This window comes from Camellia sinensis, chromosome 8 (assembly GCF_055761805.1).
Source record: "Camellia sinensis isolate YWXY chromosome 8, ASM5576180v1, whole genome shotgun sequence".
NCBI lineage: Eukaryota > Viridiplantae > Streptophyta > Magnoliopsida > Ericales > Theaceae > Camellia > Camellia sinensis.
In genome coordinates, this window is record NC_138968.1 from 144,444,064 (window position 1) to 144,458,999 (window position 14,936).

General features: G+C 35.7%; 2 protein-coding genes and 1 long non-coding RNA gene across 7 annotated transcripts; 1 reads left to right on the forward strand and 2 right to left on the reverse strand.

Moving 5' to 3' along the window:
* The first annotated feature begins 892 nt into the window (after positions 1 to 892).
* On the forward strand, positions 893 to 14,035 carry NUC (C2H2-like zinc finger protein). The gene is made up of 4 exons (XM_082883659.1): positions 893 to 1,398; positions 1,508 to 1,670; positions 1,857 to 2,253; positions 12,532 to 14,035. Exons 2-4 carry the CDS (start codon positions 1,559 to 1,561, stop codon positions 13,370 to 13,372), a joined length of 1,350 nt encoding a protein of 449 aa, XP_082739785.1. The 5' UTR covers positions 893 to 1,398; positions 1,508 to 1,558; the 3' UTR covers positions 13,373 to 14,035.
* Positions 2,896 to 8,054, reverse strand: LOC145797166 (shaggy-related protein kinase iota-like). 5 transcript variants are annotated; one of them, XM_082883663.1, is made up of 7 exons: positions 8,034 to 8,054; positions 5,289 to 5,381; positions 4,874 to 4,933; positions 4,527 to 4,799; positions 4,370 to 4,444; positions 4,240 to 4,296; positions 2,896 to 3,266 (listed from the first exon to the last, which is right to left on the reverse strand). In XM_082883663.1, exons 1-7 carry the CDS (start codon positions 8,034 to 8,036, stop codon positions 3,141 to 3,143), a joined length of 687 nt encoding a protein of 228 aa, XP_082739789.1. In that variant the 5' UTR covers positions 8,037 to 8,054; the 3' UTR covers positions 2,896 to 3,140. The 5 variants fall into 5 exon arrangements, with proteins under 5 accessions (XP_082739789.1, XP_082739787.1, XP_082739791.1 ...); XM_082883661.1 differs by lacking the exon at positions 8,034 to 8,054 and adding an exon at positions 6,105 to 6,202; XM_082883665.1 differs by lacking the exon at positions 8,034 to 8,054 and adding an exon at positions 6,105 to 6,202 and having other exon boundaries at positions 2,896 to 3,285.
* LOC145797167 (uncharacterized) lies at positions 10,580 to 11,993 on the reverse strand. Its single transcript, XR_014338364.1, has 3 exons — positions 11,725 to 11,993; positions 11,475 to 11,654; positions 10,580 to 10,730 (listed from the first exon to the last, which is right to left on the reverse strand). It is a non-coding gene; the product is annotated as an uncharacterized LOC145797167 (long non-coding RNA).
* Positions 14,036 to 14,936: the final 901 nt, after the last annotated feature.

Genomic DNA, 14,936 nt, shown 5'->3' on the forward strand with positions numbered 1-14,936 from the left:
AATTTACTAACCAATAAACGTTTTAGTTATACTTCAGTAAATTTTTATTAGAGGGTATTCGATCTCGTGAAACAAATTGTCCAATGCAACTATATACAAATCGGGTATATGAAATATGTATCTAATGCATTTTCTTTAAACATACTGTTTTTTTTTTTTTTTTTGGTTTAATTTAAAATCTTGCCATATCAATATACTCATATAATACCTATACTCAGCATCCGCACCATTGCTTCCTCTTTTGACAGACAAAACCACAACCTTGCAAAAGTAGGTAGATCTCCAAAGAGTAATTTAAAAAACGTCATGGGTGAGGATGACCAAGTAGATATTGGATATAATGATAGAAAAATGTTTTAGAGCTCTAAAATAACATTCTCTTTTTTCTTGTTGTGTTTTGTCTTTTTTATTTTTTTATTTTTTGAGTGCATGCCTTGCCAGCTCAGTAGAGCTGTTGAGCCGCTCTACTAGAACTCTTGTCATATTTGATAATGATATTATCACTGTTAAAGTATATTTCATAATGTGCAATGATACATAATTTAAAAGTAAAGTGTATGATATAAATTTAAAATTAATGAAATATAAGTCATTCTTACAATAAGTATAATTTATTGATTTGTTTTTTGAGATAATTTTTCAAGTAAATTTTTTTGATATGTTGTAATATTATTGAACAATTAGTACTGTTATATATATATATATATTTTTTGTAAGTAAGATTACAACTTTATATGTTGGTATTGCTTAGGATAAACAAGAGAGTTGCTCACAAATTTATGTGGGGCACTTGCAAATAGTTAAGCTAATATTTTAGAATAAAGAACAAATATTTTAAGCATGGTGCTAGGAAGAGAGCAGAGTAGAAAAATATAAAACAAAAAAGCAAGCAAATTATGGGATAATCATTCCAGTGGAAAAGGCAAAGCAGAGAGAGAGAGAGAGAGAGAGAGAGAGAGAGAGAGAGAGGGAGAGAGAGGGAGTAGCTTTCCCTTTCCCAGGGCCTCTCACTCATCATATGTGTCATCATACACCTTTAGGTTTTGGCCACCCCCAACTTTCACTTTTCACCGCCTCCCATCCCATCTAATACTAATATATATTTTTCACTCTTTATTCCATTCCAACCAAAAGCACTTAAAAAAAGACTGCAAGACGTATCAGACAGAGAGAGAGATCTAATCCTCCAATTTATCAGCTCATGTTATTAAGGTTATAACCTTATCAAGGCACTCATTCTCTGCTGTCTTCTTTTAATTCCATCTCTAATACTCCCCTTGTTGTGTTTCTGTCTCTCTGTGTGTGTGTGTGAGAGAGAGAGAGAGAGAGAGTACAGGCAGATCCAATTCTCCAGATATCGACTACTATTGTTTAGGTTGACATCACATATAACAGAAGGTATCTGTCTCTCTCTCTTTCTCTGTGTTTGTGTTTGTGTTTGTGTTTTTTTTTTTTTATTTCAATTCTATTTTCAAGATTTTGTACATCATCTCCTTTTCGTTTCTAGGGTTTGTTTGTGGGTTGAAGTGTTGAACCAGACTGTGAAGAAAGAGTTGACATGTTCGAGAAAATGGCAGAAGAAACAATTCCAAACAGTTTTGTTCAAAACCCAACTGGTGGATCCAATCCTCCCCCTCTAAAGAAGAAGAGAAACCTCCCAGGAACTCCAGGCAGGCCTCTCCTTTTTCTACCCAATTTTTTTATTATTTTTGTTTACATGTTTGTTTAGCTTTTCTTGTGGATTTCTTTCTTTCTGTCTAGCTTTATGAGCACTGGTATATTCATGGATATTCATGATTAAATTTAATTTTTACATTATTTGACATATGGGTAATCATGAAACAATCATTTCTCAGATCCTGAAGCCGAAGTCATCGCCTTATCGCCCAAGACCCTCATGGCCACCAACAGATTCTTGTGTGAGATATGTGGGAAAGGGTTTCAGAGAGATCAGAACTTGCAATTGCATCGGCGAGGACACAACCTTCCATGGAAGCTCAAGCAGAGAACTAGCAAGGAACCTAGGAAGCGTGTTTACGTGTGCCCCGAAAAGACTTGTGTCCACCACCACCCTTCGAGGGCTCTTGGAGACCTAACTGGTATAAAGAAGCACTTTTCTCGAAAGCACGGGGAGAAGAAGTGGAAGTGTGAGAAGTGCTCAAAGCGATATGCTGTGCAGTCAGATTGGAAGGCACACTCGAAAACCTGTGGCACTAGGGAATACAAATGTGACTGTGGGACAATATTTTCGCGGTAATTGTTTCTCTACTCTATCTAGATTTTAGAGTAATAGTGTTGTAATTTAATTAAATCTTTTGAAGAAGATAACCCAAATGAAGAAGATAAGGAGGCTAATGAGGCTAATGAGGCCTGTAAGTGTATTTTAACTTTAAGTGATTGTGATATTTTTGTCTATGTCAAGGAGCACTAGAATACCTCTCTCTTACTCTCTCTCTCTCTCTCTCTCTCTCTGGGTTTTTTGGGGGATGAAAAGAGGGATCATACACTGCTGGAAAAATGACTTTTAGCGGCGTTTTAAAAACGCCGCTATATGTATAAAAAACGCCACTAATTCCTTTAGTGACGCTTATCGCCAAACGTCGAGGACGCGGCCGTCGCTATAAGTTTATGACGCTTTTAAAACGTCGTAAAATTAGTATAGGCGGCGTTTTTAAAAACGCCGCTAAATGCGATAAATAATAATAAAATGACGTCATCCAATATTTAGCGACGTTTTTAAAACGCCGTGATAGATTTTTTTATTTTAAAAAAATGTCCGTTGGCACTGTAGTGGCGTTTTGAAAAAACGCCGTTATAGCTCTTTTTTTAAAAAAAAAAATTGTTCTGAATCTGTTATATTTAACTAAAAAACATACCTGTAATAAAGCTGAAAAATAACAATAATATGAATAAAATTTTACAGCTACTTCAATATATTGACTAAATAAAATTCAATATATTGACTAAATAAAATTACATGATTGTGTCTAAACCAAAATCAAACAAACACAATCAAAAAATAAAAAGAAAAAATAGGTTAAGTCATTTGCTTGCACATGCAGATGCAATGGAATAGTCAAGCATATTACACATCATTACACTGCAGAATAGGGATTCGTATTCAATTAATCATAATAGGTTCATGTACAACAAAGACAATTTTGAGCAGGATACATTCCCAAATCCCAGTCAACACAAAGGAATGCAGAGAGCCCGGTGAACAGTGGCGCTGACACCTCCAACTTCTTCATATAATTTGTAATTTTCTGCATCATAATCCTTCACCTTTATCATAAAATGAAATTTAGTAAACCAAAGCAAAGAAGAATTGAGCATGATGCCCAGTAGTTTAAATGGGAAAATCAAGAAAAAGAATCCCTAATGCAGGTCAAAGGCATTTGCATAGTAATTGAGAGAGAGAGAGAGAGAGAGAGAGAGAGAGAGAGAGAGAGAGAGACTTATGAATTAAGAGGAATAGGATCACAATCTATGTTTAGACAAATTTTCAACTCTGTGATAAAAAATAATACAAGGAAATCAAACATAAAATTAATAATAAATCTGGATGAAATAAGGATATCAAAATGCAGCGAATTTATCCCAAAAAAAGAAAGAAAGAAAGGCAAAAAAGAAACAAAAACAATAGTGCAGGAACAAACCACAGAGCCTAGTTGTCTCCTCTCTCTTGGTTTATCTCTCTTATTAGCATGCATGGAAACTCGTGATCAAGCAAGGTGATTTTTTTGTGGATTATTTTGTGCAAGTAGTCAACCGACTATCCCTCTTAAATTTGTTAGAAAGAAAGAAGGAACAGCCAGCCTATAGCATGCCAAGCTGGCTTCACTCACTAAGAACCCTAGATTTGAGTAGTGTCCATATAAAGGAAAGTCGAGCATTATTTACAAATGAACGGCATTGTCAAGTTAGTCGAAGCTCATGTTCACAAGTACATAGCTCCTAAATCTGGTTAGATGCAATAAATTTTGCAAAAAAATTTCACTTCCAACATTATCACAGTCCAAATGTGTTCCACATAAAATCCTCACATGAGTACTGCCACTCATCAGATTGTATCATACAACCTTCATAACTTATAATGTAATTCAAATTGGAACTTCAAATGGTGTAGAACAACATGTAATTCAGAAAGAACTGATCTGTCTGCTCTTAACAGTTAAATATTTAGACATTGTAGACAATAAAAATGTAAAACATAATTGACAAGGCAAATAAGCATACCAGAACTTTTGCACTTCCGAAGTCACAAAGCTTAACCTGATGGGTGAGAGGATCAACCTGCGAATAAACAGACAGCAGGTTAAGATAAACACTCCAACTCAGTCAAGAAAGCAGATATAGAATAACATACCAGAAGATTTTGAGGCTTCACGTCCCTATGGCAAACCCCAGGAACAGTATGAATATAAGCCAGCCCCCTAAATATCTGACAAGTATTTTCAACTTTTATCAGGCTAAGGGGAAATAAAAGAGTAACAAAGAATATATATATATATATATATTCAAACCTGATATGTATAAAGTTTGACATAGATGAGCGGCATCCTCTGATTTGCATTGCTGTAATGCTTCAGAACGCGGTACATAGTCTCAGGGACATATTCCATGACCAAATTCAAGAAAAGCTCGTCTTTACTTGTTGTAGAAAAGAAACAGTGCTTCAAAGAAACCACATTTGGGTGATCCATCAAACGCATTAACTGCAGCTCACGATTTTTGTACCGCCTGTCCTGCAAGACCTTTTTTATGGCCATAGTTTCTCCAGTTTCCAAGCATTTTGCCTGAATGAAAGTGATATTAAATCATCATCGATACTGGAATTACTGAAGTTCAAATAAAACTCAGATTACATTACCTGAAAAACAATTCCAAATGATCCAGTACCCACTACACGCTCAGCCATGTAACTAATGGTCTGCAAAAGGCATTATAAATCAACAGCTTAGCTTCCCAAGTTGCAGGAATTACCCAAAAATAAAATAAAATAAAATAAAAGACATTCACTTGTGAATCTCCTCAGAAGTTCAACCTTCAGACTACATAAAAAAAATTTCAATGTCTCAATGCTTAGGTCTAAAGAGGACATGTAACTCTGCAAAAACAACAAATTCCCTAGGAAGTAGATAAATTATTAATAAATTTAAACCTTTTACAAGAATTAACAGTGGATAGTTTATGTACACCCAAAAGAAATAAAATACAAGCGGCTTATTACATACTTAACAATAATAGCCACTAGAACTGGAATATTAAATAAATGTAGCCCTCACCCGTTTAGGCTCGCCATTTTTTCCACCAATTGTAGTGGAAATAATGTGACCAGTGACTTGATCATTTCCCTCAATTACAGCAGGTGTCATTTCCTACAATGTGAACCAAATTGGATGATTATTACAAGCACAGACTACCATAACTGACGATGAAATCAATCACATCCTCTACAACTTCTTATAAAATAAATATATATAAAAAATAAATAAATCCTTTACAAGGACCCTGATGATGATGATGATACCACAAAGAACAAAGTATGTAATCTAACTAGCATCAACAATCAAACATGATTACCATAATTGAACAGATTACTTCAAAAGCAAATGAAGTTCCGAGAAATGAATCTAACTGAAGCAATGAGCGAAGATCTAAAGAAGTACGCTAAGGAAAAGCAAAATGATATGACCATAGCTTTGAAGAAAGCATCAAATGGCACAATCTACCCAATCTAAGCAATAGGTTGATTAGATTATTACAAAGGGCAACAATAAAAGCAACAAAGAAGAAAGACTGGTCAGACCCAATCTACCCCTCCTAACACCCAATAATTAGGGATAGGAATGGAATGAATGAAAAAACGAGATAAAGACACAAGGGAGACTTGTGCATAGGGTAAAATGTGAAACTGGTATAAGAATTTGTATAGCACATAAGAGGCAAAAAGCACCAAACAATGCTGTTTATATGGATGGTCAATAACATCATAAAGACTATTCAGTTAACTCATTGGTGGTTGCATTAAATTAGTGATTTGGACATACTCTTAAAGAAAAGGATGAAAAAAAGAAAAACTAAGTTGATGGACAGGTTACCTGTGTTCTCATGAAATGTGAGGAGACACGTACCTCACATTCTCACGAAATGTGGATAGATCCCATAGATCTTCTGTTGAGAGAAAGTTCCCCTGTAATTACCACTGTTGCTGTTATACATTTAAAGGCATTTCCAATAGCACCACGGCTGCATCAGAACAAGTACCTGGTCCTTAGCTTTATCTGTTTGTTCCTGCTGAATTACTTTTTGAAGCCCTTCTTTTGACATCTGACGCTGGTACACCTGCAGAAGATTAGAGCGGTTCTTAAAAGCAACAAAGACAAATCACGCATCAAGTTCTCAAACTGCAACAAAAGTGGTAATAACATTAACTAAATTATTGATGTGTCAAAACCTTTTCTTCAATGGTTCTAGTACTCAAAAATCTATAGATATACACTCACTTTTTTTGTCCATCTCTCCAGACTCTTGCAGCAGCCTGCATGAGTCAAAAAATAATAATAATAACAATAAAAGACAAAAACACAGAAGCCATGGAAAAACAATAGGGTTATTTCTTTTTTGAAACACGTCAAGGTCCTGTATGAAAATTTAGGGAAAGTAATTACTTGTTTGTCATTGGCAGGATTCCAATCAGGGTCAAATAAGACCAGTCGATTCCCACCTATCAAATTGAGGCCACAACCACTAGCCTTGCCGCTCAAGAGAAAGACAAACTCTTCCTGACAGATGTAAATTGAACTTGTTTCATCAAGTCAGCTCACATAGTTGCATATTCAATTAATGGACCAATACATTGTTTGATTTGTACTTCAGACTAACCAGTTACTTCAGTTGGCAAGAATCAATCTAAGAACTACCTGTGTGTAGTTTGAGACCAAGACAATTCGATCATCTGTTCTCTGGTACAGCTGGGAGAGAAACTGGGCTAAGACATGCATTTTTCCAGATAATTCAACCCAAACCCCCTCGCCACCAGTCCAAGATCCAGATCTAACAGAACAGATAGAACTCCAAGATATCAAAAATATTGGAAAAGAATTTCAGAAATGTAAACCAAAGAAAATATGGAAGCAATGACTTACCTTCCAGAGAACATTTCTGGAGGGAAAAAGCGCAAACAGTCCTCAAATCAGGTGAATAAAAAAAAAAATTAGACATCAAAAGCATTAGTGGAATCTAAAATCCAAGTAAATACAAAGCACGGTAGTCTCTTCTATGGCTTGGACAGGAGTGAAAAAAGCCCCACAAAATATCCTTTAAACTTTAATCAACATTTTTTATTAGCCAATGACCATCATGCATGCACCTAATTCAACCCATGAATTGCAAATTTTTAAAGGTGATCCATATATTTGGAAAGTTTGTCTATAATTAATGAAAAAAGCATTGATAAAGAACACATTTTTTTTAATTACTTGATAAAGAACACATGCACCCACACTATGGCTTACAAGTCATATAGGTGACTCTTTTTTTTTTATTTAACCACTTGATAAGGAACTCACACACACCCACACTATGGCTTACAAGTCCAAACCCACTCACCCCCAAAAGGGCCTACATCAACTTTATATTGTTGGAACCATTTCGTAAGAATTTAAACTCTTGGATTGGAACAATTGGTGATCTAACATGGTATTTCAGGGAGCTCGTGTTCAAGTGTCATCCTATATTTCTTTTCCCATTATGTTTGTTATTGTGCACTTTATTTAGTTCAGTTTGTGTCTTTGTTTATTTACCTCTCCATGTGCAAGGCGGGGTTAGACGTGATAAGGCGGAGGAGGGGTGTTAGATAGCTTAATACACATGATTGGGTCCATAATAACTTAAGCTTTTCAAATAATTGGTGATCAAGCAATTAGAAATTTCTCACAATAAATATATACTTCAAACATGGATGAAAAGATAAAATATACATCCGCGAGAATAAATTAATGCAGGAATATTTCCCTTAAAATAAATACCATTTAGCACTTCACCAGCCTTGAAAACATACAGTCGCCATCTTATATTTGGTTTTCTAGCATCTGGGGGTTCATTGAACAGCAGTGTCACACCTGATGCAAAGTAACATCTAATTAAGAAAAGAACGAAAGACATAACAAGGATATGTAGAAGCTCATGTGACCATCACTTCTAACAACAGATGCTCCAAATCCCCATTTGAGCAATTCAATCTGTTTCAATTGACATTGTAGGTGCGATGTGAATCTACAAGAATAGAAAGGTTGGGGGGAGAAGGGCTGCCCAACCAAAAACCAATAATGGAGTTATTCTGAAACATTACTAACATGTTTAACAAATCATAGCATAGTCCAAACCATATAAGATCACATGATTAAGTTACAAATTCATTGCTTATAAAGTGATGATAGAATTAAACAGCAACTTTCATAAATGTAATATATTCACTTAGAGCAATATTTGAAAATTTTCTTCCCAAGACAATATTGAAAAAAATATTACAAAAATAGCTTTCTAAATTTTGTGGGAAACTTTTAGAAAGGGCCAGCCCATTCCGATGCAGCACATTAATAACTATGTTCGAAGGACTATATGTGAGTACGTGTCAGTCACTGCCATGGAAATTTACTGAGGTCATAAGCTAGGAAAAGCATGTGGTAATACAAGCAAAGCAACAGATTGAGAAAATCAAAAAGATATATCTCAATATTCAGGTAGCCATATTCAAAATGATGGAAAGCAGGAGATCACCCCTTAATCATCAAAACGCAGTATAACATTTATTAACACCAACAAATCAACATGTTCACAGCTCTATTTAAGAGTGCCCCCTTCAGCCAAGTGAATAACAAAATGAAATTCATTATCCTAAAATGAATGCAATTAGATTATCACCTCTGACTCTGTTAGTTTCCGAAGCAAGCTTCCCAGAGAGCTCGAATGAAGGTTTTTGCTGCAAATCACAGTTAACTTATAAGCCAACAGAATGCATGCAGAAACATCAAATCTATCCAAACAAATACATGCAATATGATAAAGTTGAAAACTCAGAGAAATGAAATAAAAAAATAAAAAAAAATTTAAGGCTAATCTTTGCCCCTGCAGATGTCCTATCTTATGGACGAAAAAATTATTCAAATAATCAAATAATGCTACAACTTATAGCAGGTAGCAGACCCAAAAAAATATTACCTTCTCCTTTTCTTGCAGGGCATCTTCAGCGGCCTTCATTTTAGCTACTGAATCATCATCACCATTCCTGCTCAAGTGAATAAACTTCTAATCAGAAACTGTATCAACAGAAAAACAACCAAACAAAGGTACATTAATGATAAAACAGAGCCCCCAATAAGAACCAACTACCCAGTCGAAATGGTCTTAAAAAAGGCAACAAAACAAGGAACAAAGAATTATTACACATTATTAGATATCATGTGTGCTTCCCCGTGAGCAATAAATCAAACTGGTGACTGAAATTTCTAATCAGTTACGCAGGCCCACAAGAGCAATAGATCAAACTGACAAATGATTTTCTTTTTTCTTTCCTTATTCTTTTCTGGTACAGAATAAAATTATTTTCTATGCCAACAGAGAAAGATAAGAAATAGCTGTTTTAATGAAGGAGATGAAAATGAGGAGGCATGAAAATTTAGGGAAAAGAGAAGAATGCACTCAGCATGTGACAACAATTAAATTCTTTTTTTCCTTTTTCTTGGGTACAAAGACAACCAGAGAAGATTAATATGAAGGTCACCAGTAACATCTTTGACTGCAAACATTCCTCTGCAGTGCGCCCCCCCTTCCTCCCCCCCCCCCCCCAAAAAAAAAAAGGTGGCCCCATGAGCATAGACGGCAAGGAATTTGTTTATTAAGGTGGGCCCATGGGCATAGACAGCAAGGAATTAATTTAGAAAGTAAACAAATAACAAGGGACAACAACCAATAAATAAATGAAGAAACTCATCTCAGTCATTGCACTACGCACTGAAGAATATTTTTCTAACAAAGGAGATTTACAGACCTGCCCCACTGCACGGAGAATGCTCTTCTGAACTCTAATATCTTTCTCAACTTCAACTCCTAGGATTCTCTGTACATGATACATAAATGTTTGTTTTTTAATTAAGATCACAATATGGATGTATAAATATGTATAGAGATCTAACCAGCTGCTATGAACAAAAGAAATTGTTGTGTGGGATCCAGCCCTATAATATTATAGCGTCCTGGTTTCTTGCCTTTGTCCTTTCCACCAGCAGAACCAGACTCTGATGGTCCACTGACACGAGCAGAGCAAAGCATTGCGGTCAGTACGGCATCATGTCGCCTATGAGCAGCAGCCACTGCCCCTGGGGGAACATCACAAACAAGATCGCCACTCACAACCTGCAGAAGCATAAAGAATTAATAGCCATAAATTCCAACAGAACCATAATGCACAAAAGTTGAGAACTCCAACCAAGATATCATGTGCAGTCAGGTAGTGACCAATGGCCCGAAGAGCAACAGTTGTGCCAACATCCTCGGGTACTGCAGCTACCTGCAAATTTTCATTATTTTACAAGTGTTGCACAAAGGCAAATAAATAAATAAGAAAAAGAAGAAATAACAGCTCAACTCTCCTCCCTGAATGATAACCTTCCTCTCTGGTCTTGAGCAAAAGATGCCAACAATTATAGATTTAAACCCCCCATAATCTGCATGGGTTACAGTAGTCCCACCCCATTCATTTAAAATGAAAATTATTTATAAAAAAAAAAAACAAAAAATAGCACAAACAATGAAGAGATGATTTTGCAAGAGTACATAGCACGGTACTGAAAGGTGCTAAACCTGAACGGTATTAAAATTTAAAATACAAGATTTTGTTAAAGGCAAGTAGTCCATAAAACATAATATTAACTAATACCTTTTTTGTTGCATGATTGCTATAAAATGAATAAATTGCTAAAATTTATGAAAGAAGTGAATTAACTGTTCAATTTGCCATCATCACCATGAGATGAATTAAACACAATCTTATGATCTTGCAGATTTTAACCTATCTAAACATTCAACCCACATAACAGTTCCAAGAAAGAAAAACAATAGACAAGGCACAACATCCAATTAATATCATGACACTGCTTCCGAAAGAATTAGAAAACCAAATAGCAGTTGTGATGTAGTCCTTCATCAATAGTTGGCTGTTCTTCATAACCACATCGATGACAAATCGAACACAATTTAAACATAGATGAAATCACTGAGATCAATTACTGAAAGCACAATCTAGATCTCATAGTGCAGAGCAACACATCAGTGAAAAACAATTACTGAAATAGAGATGGAATCACTTAGACCAATTTTTCAAAACACTGATCCAAATCATATTGTAAATCATATTGTATATCATATTGTAAATCATATTGTATAAATCACAAACAAACAAAACAACTAACCTCTGATCGAAGAAGCCAAAGAGTTCCAAATCCACGGAGATCAACCACGGAGCTATGCTCAAAATCGAACTTCGATATCGCAATCCCGAGATGAATCACCAACCAGAAGAAGAATCGAAGAAAAATCACCGAGTAAGAGAGTGAAGAAGAATCGAGAGCCCGGGCTTAAGACCTAGAGCCCTAAACAAAAGTATTCACTAAGAAAAACATTGATCCGAAACAGAGATAAATCACAAACAGAACAACTAACCTCTGATCGAAGAAGACGAATAGTTCCAAATCCATGGAGATAAATCACGGAGCACTGCTCAAAATCGAACTTCGAATTCGAAGAAGAATCACCGAACTGAAGAAGAATCGAAGAAGAATAACTGAGTAAGAGACTGAAGAACAATCGAACCTCTGATAGAAAGAGAGAGCAAGAGATGAGAGAGTGAGCAAGAGAGTGAGTGAGTGACGGCTGTGCTCAAAATAGGGTTTTCAAAATAAAGGTTTGGAGAGACAGAAGAGGGTGTGGAGAGAGACAGGATTTGGAGGCGGTTTTCAAACGTCTTGATTCACAAAACGGTGCCGTTTTAACTAATAACAAATGCGGCGTTTAAAAAACGCCGTTAATTATTAAAAAAAGGTGACGTTTACTAAAACGCCGTTAATTAAACGCCGTTAAATCCCTATTTTCCTGTAGTGATAGTGAAGACAAGAAAGGTTGTCAAGAAGACATATTGTTGATTTTCATTACTTGAAATATCTTCTTAAATTTGTATTGTATCTCTTTATCTGTTAATCAATGTCTTAGGCATGTCTTGGAAGTAATAATTCCTTTTGTTACTTTTCTTGATTGTGTAGCTGAGATGTTTTCCCATTTTCATTATTGCAAACCCATGTCGATGAGCCTGAATCAAAGTTTAGATTTTCACCATACAATCTTCTTTTGTTTTTGTCCTTTTTTTTTTTAAAGGGAATTTTTGTTCTCACCTTTCATTTCTTAACATTGATATGCACATATGTACTTCTTTCTGCTGTATGTACTGATTAGTTATGAATTTTTTGCAAACAGGCGAGATAGCTTCATCACTCATAGGGCCTTTTGTGATGCCTTGGCTGAAGAAACAGCTAGAGTTACCGCAGCATCAAGCATCAACAATGCAATGACTAACAACCTCAATTACCATTTCATTGGAACTCCAACAGGCCATGGCATGCCCCAACATTTCTCTTCAATTTTCAAGCCAATCTCAAACAATGATGAAACAATTGATCCAAGCAAACGAGGTCTCTCACCATGGATGAACAATAACAATAATAATCTTCAAGAGATTCATCAAATTGGGTCGGTGAGTTCAGGACCAGTTTATGGTGACCCATTTGTTCCATGTTCGAATCCTCCACCATCCGATTATCAGTTGAATTGGGTGTTTGGAAACAAGCTTTCTTCCATCAATACTGAAGAAATAACAAGCTCCTCATCACTTGTTAGTGTTCCTTCCTTGTATAGCACCCAACACCATTCACATCAAACATCTTCTTCGGCAACTATGTCTGCGACAGCTTTATTGCAGAAAGCTGCGCAAATCGGTGCAACTTCTACTACTACCGACCCATCATCATTCCTGGGAAGCTTTGAGATTAAGTGCAATAACAACAATGAAGTTCAAGATGGGAACAAGTTTTTTGGAATGTATGGTACAAACCCAATAACAACTAGTCTTGGAAGAAGTGCTGTGGAGAGCTCAGTGAATGATATCTCCACCTTTAATCAGTTGCAGATGTACCCGTCAAAGCGAAGGAATATACAGAATGAAGACGGTACTGCTGCTGCTGCAGGGCAAACTAGGGATTTCTTGGGCGTTGGTTTTCAGTCCATCTGTCACCCTTCATCAGTCAACGGTTGGATTTGATCGTATGGGAATTTTACAGACTGCATATTTCAGCACTAGATAATGTTCTGTTTCCAAACTCCTCTGCCTCCCTGTCCCAAAACACTTACAACTGCTGGATCATATCTCAAGATTTCTGTACCTTGAGATTTTCACATAATCCAATGATTGTAAATGTTTTGGGACACGGAGATTTGAGAATAGAGAATCATAAGACGCATATTTCTTGAAGAAAAGCAAAGTTGATGATAAAGTGGTCCAGATGTTGGAGAGAGAGAGAGAGAGAGGTTTTAGTAATGGCAAACTTTTCAGAGAGGAAAAGGTGGTACTGATGAGTGCTTGATGGGAGCTAAAAGTTGAGCTTAGAAAACTATTCAAGAGTTGAAGGAGGAGGAGATCCATGCATATTCTCTTGCAACCCTAAAGCTGTTGCCTTTACAATGGTGGCTTTTATTTTTTTGATGAAGGGGTAAGTAGTGGGGGGCCAAAGCAAGAGGCCCTTTTTGAACTCCATTATTGCAATGTTTCATCTCTTTTGGTGACTGTCCTTGTAAACTGGATTTAAAGAGAATTCAGTGGCAAAAAAGCTTTGCCTCTAGGTTTTCTAGGCTATAAGGCTTTTGCCTAAAATAAAATTATGTAGCCTTTTCTTTTCTTTTAATCAACAAAACAAGATTAGCTACAGTGTTACATGCAATAAATGGAGGGAAGTGCTTTAAAAGTCTTCATTTCATCCCCACCCATGAAAGGGCTTGTCCATTTTTGTTGATTATTGAAGCAACTTTTAATCTATCATGTATATATACTATCGATGATTTTATTTTAGTACCAAATTACTACAACAATAAGCCATAGTGGTATGCCTCTTCATATGTATCATCCCATGAAATCTACACCAGCTTGAATCGCATATAATTTTGTTTTATGTTGTGTTTGAATATTAAATTTTACGAAAATTTTATATGAAAATACAGAAAGAAGAATTTGTAGAAAAAATTGACTTTTATTTAATTCACTTTTCTCTTTTCCTTTTCTTTTTTCTTTATTACATTTTTAAGATCCAAACAGGCCAAACAACATCTATGTGGGGGCTTCAAAAACATTTAGTGACTACTACAGTGCAATAATGCATGCCACTTCTTAGAAAATAATCTTGTCTTTTCTTTCCAGATCTTCACCTGGACGATGGACCCATTAATGAAATGGCTGTCTGGTTAACTCTCTCCAAGCTAGTCAAGTTTTGTTGTATGTATTTGGATCAACTCACCTATCTTAAAATTGTTTCTTGGCATGCATGTTTTTGTGTGCCCTGATGTACGGGCACAGTGCAGACATTCAAATTAAAGAGGAAAATAAAGATAAAAAAAGGAGTAAAGAGATAAGAAAAAGGGGGAAATTGGAAAAAAAGAAAAGAAGTCACATTCATGCACTAGTCTCTTCATTTTGTATACTTTACTAACATGGTTAACTGATTCTTCCACTGTGAGGACTGTTAGATGTTAGATGAGAAACAATAGTGCACATTCTATGTATGGTACATATTTTGATTGAGTTCACCAAATATTTCAATTTCCAAGGTCCAAAA

Excerpts from the sequence above, each read along its gene's own strand:
- LOC145797166 (XM_082883661.1), bottom strand. Across the intron at positions 4,297-4,369 it reads TGAAGCCTCAAAATCTTCTG|GTTGATCCTCTCACCCATCA; the intron begins GTATGTTATTCT and ends GTTTATTCGCAG. Across the intron at positions 3,267-4,239 it reads TCGGAAGTGCAAAAGTTCTG|AAAATTACAAATTATATGAA; the intron begins GTATGCTTATTT and ends ATTATGATGCAG.
- NUC (XM_082883659.1), top strand. The coding sequence starts at position 1,559 with ATGTTCGAGAAAATGGCAGAAGAAACAATTCCAAACAGTTTTGTTCAA. Across the intron at positions 1,671-1,856 it reads AAACCTCCCAGGAACTCCAG|ATCCTGAAGCCGAAGTCATC; the intron begins GCAGGCCTCTCC and ends ATCATTTCTCAG. Across the intron at positions 2,254-12,531 it reads TGTGGGACAATATTTTCGCG|GCGAGATAGCTTCATCACTC; the intron begins GTAATTGTTTCT and ends TTTTGCAAACAG.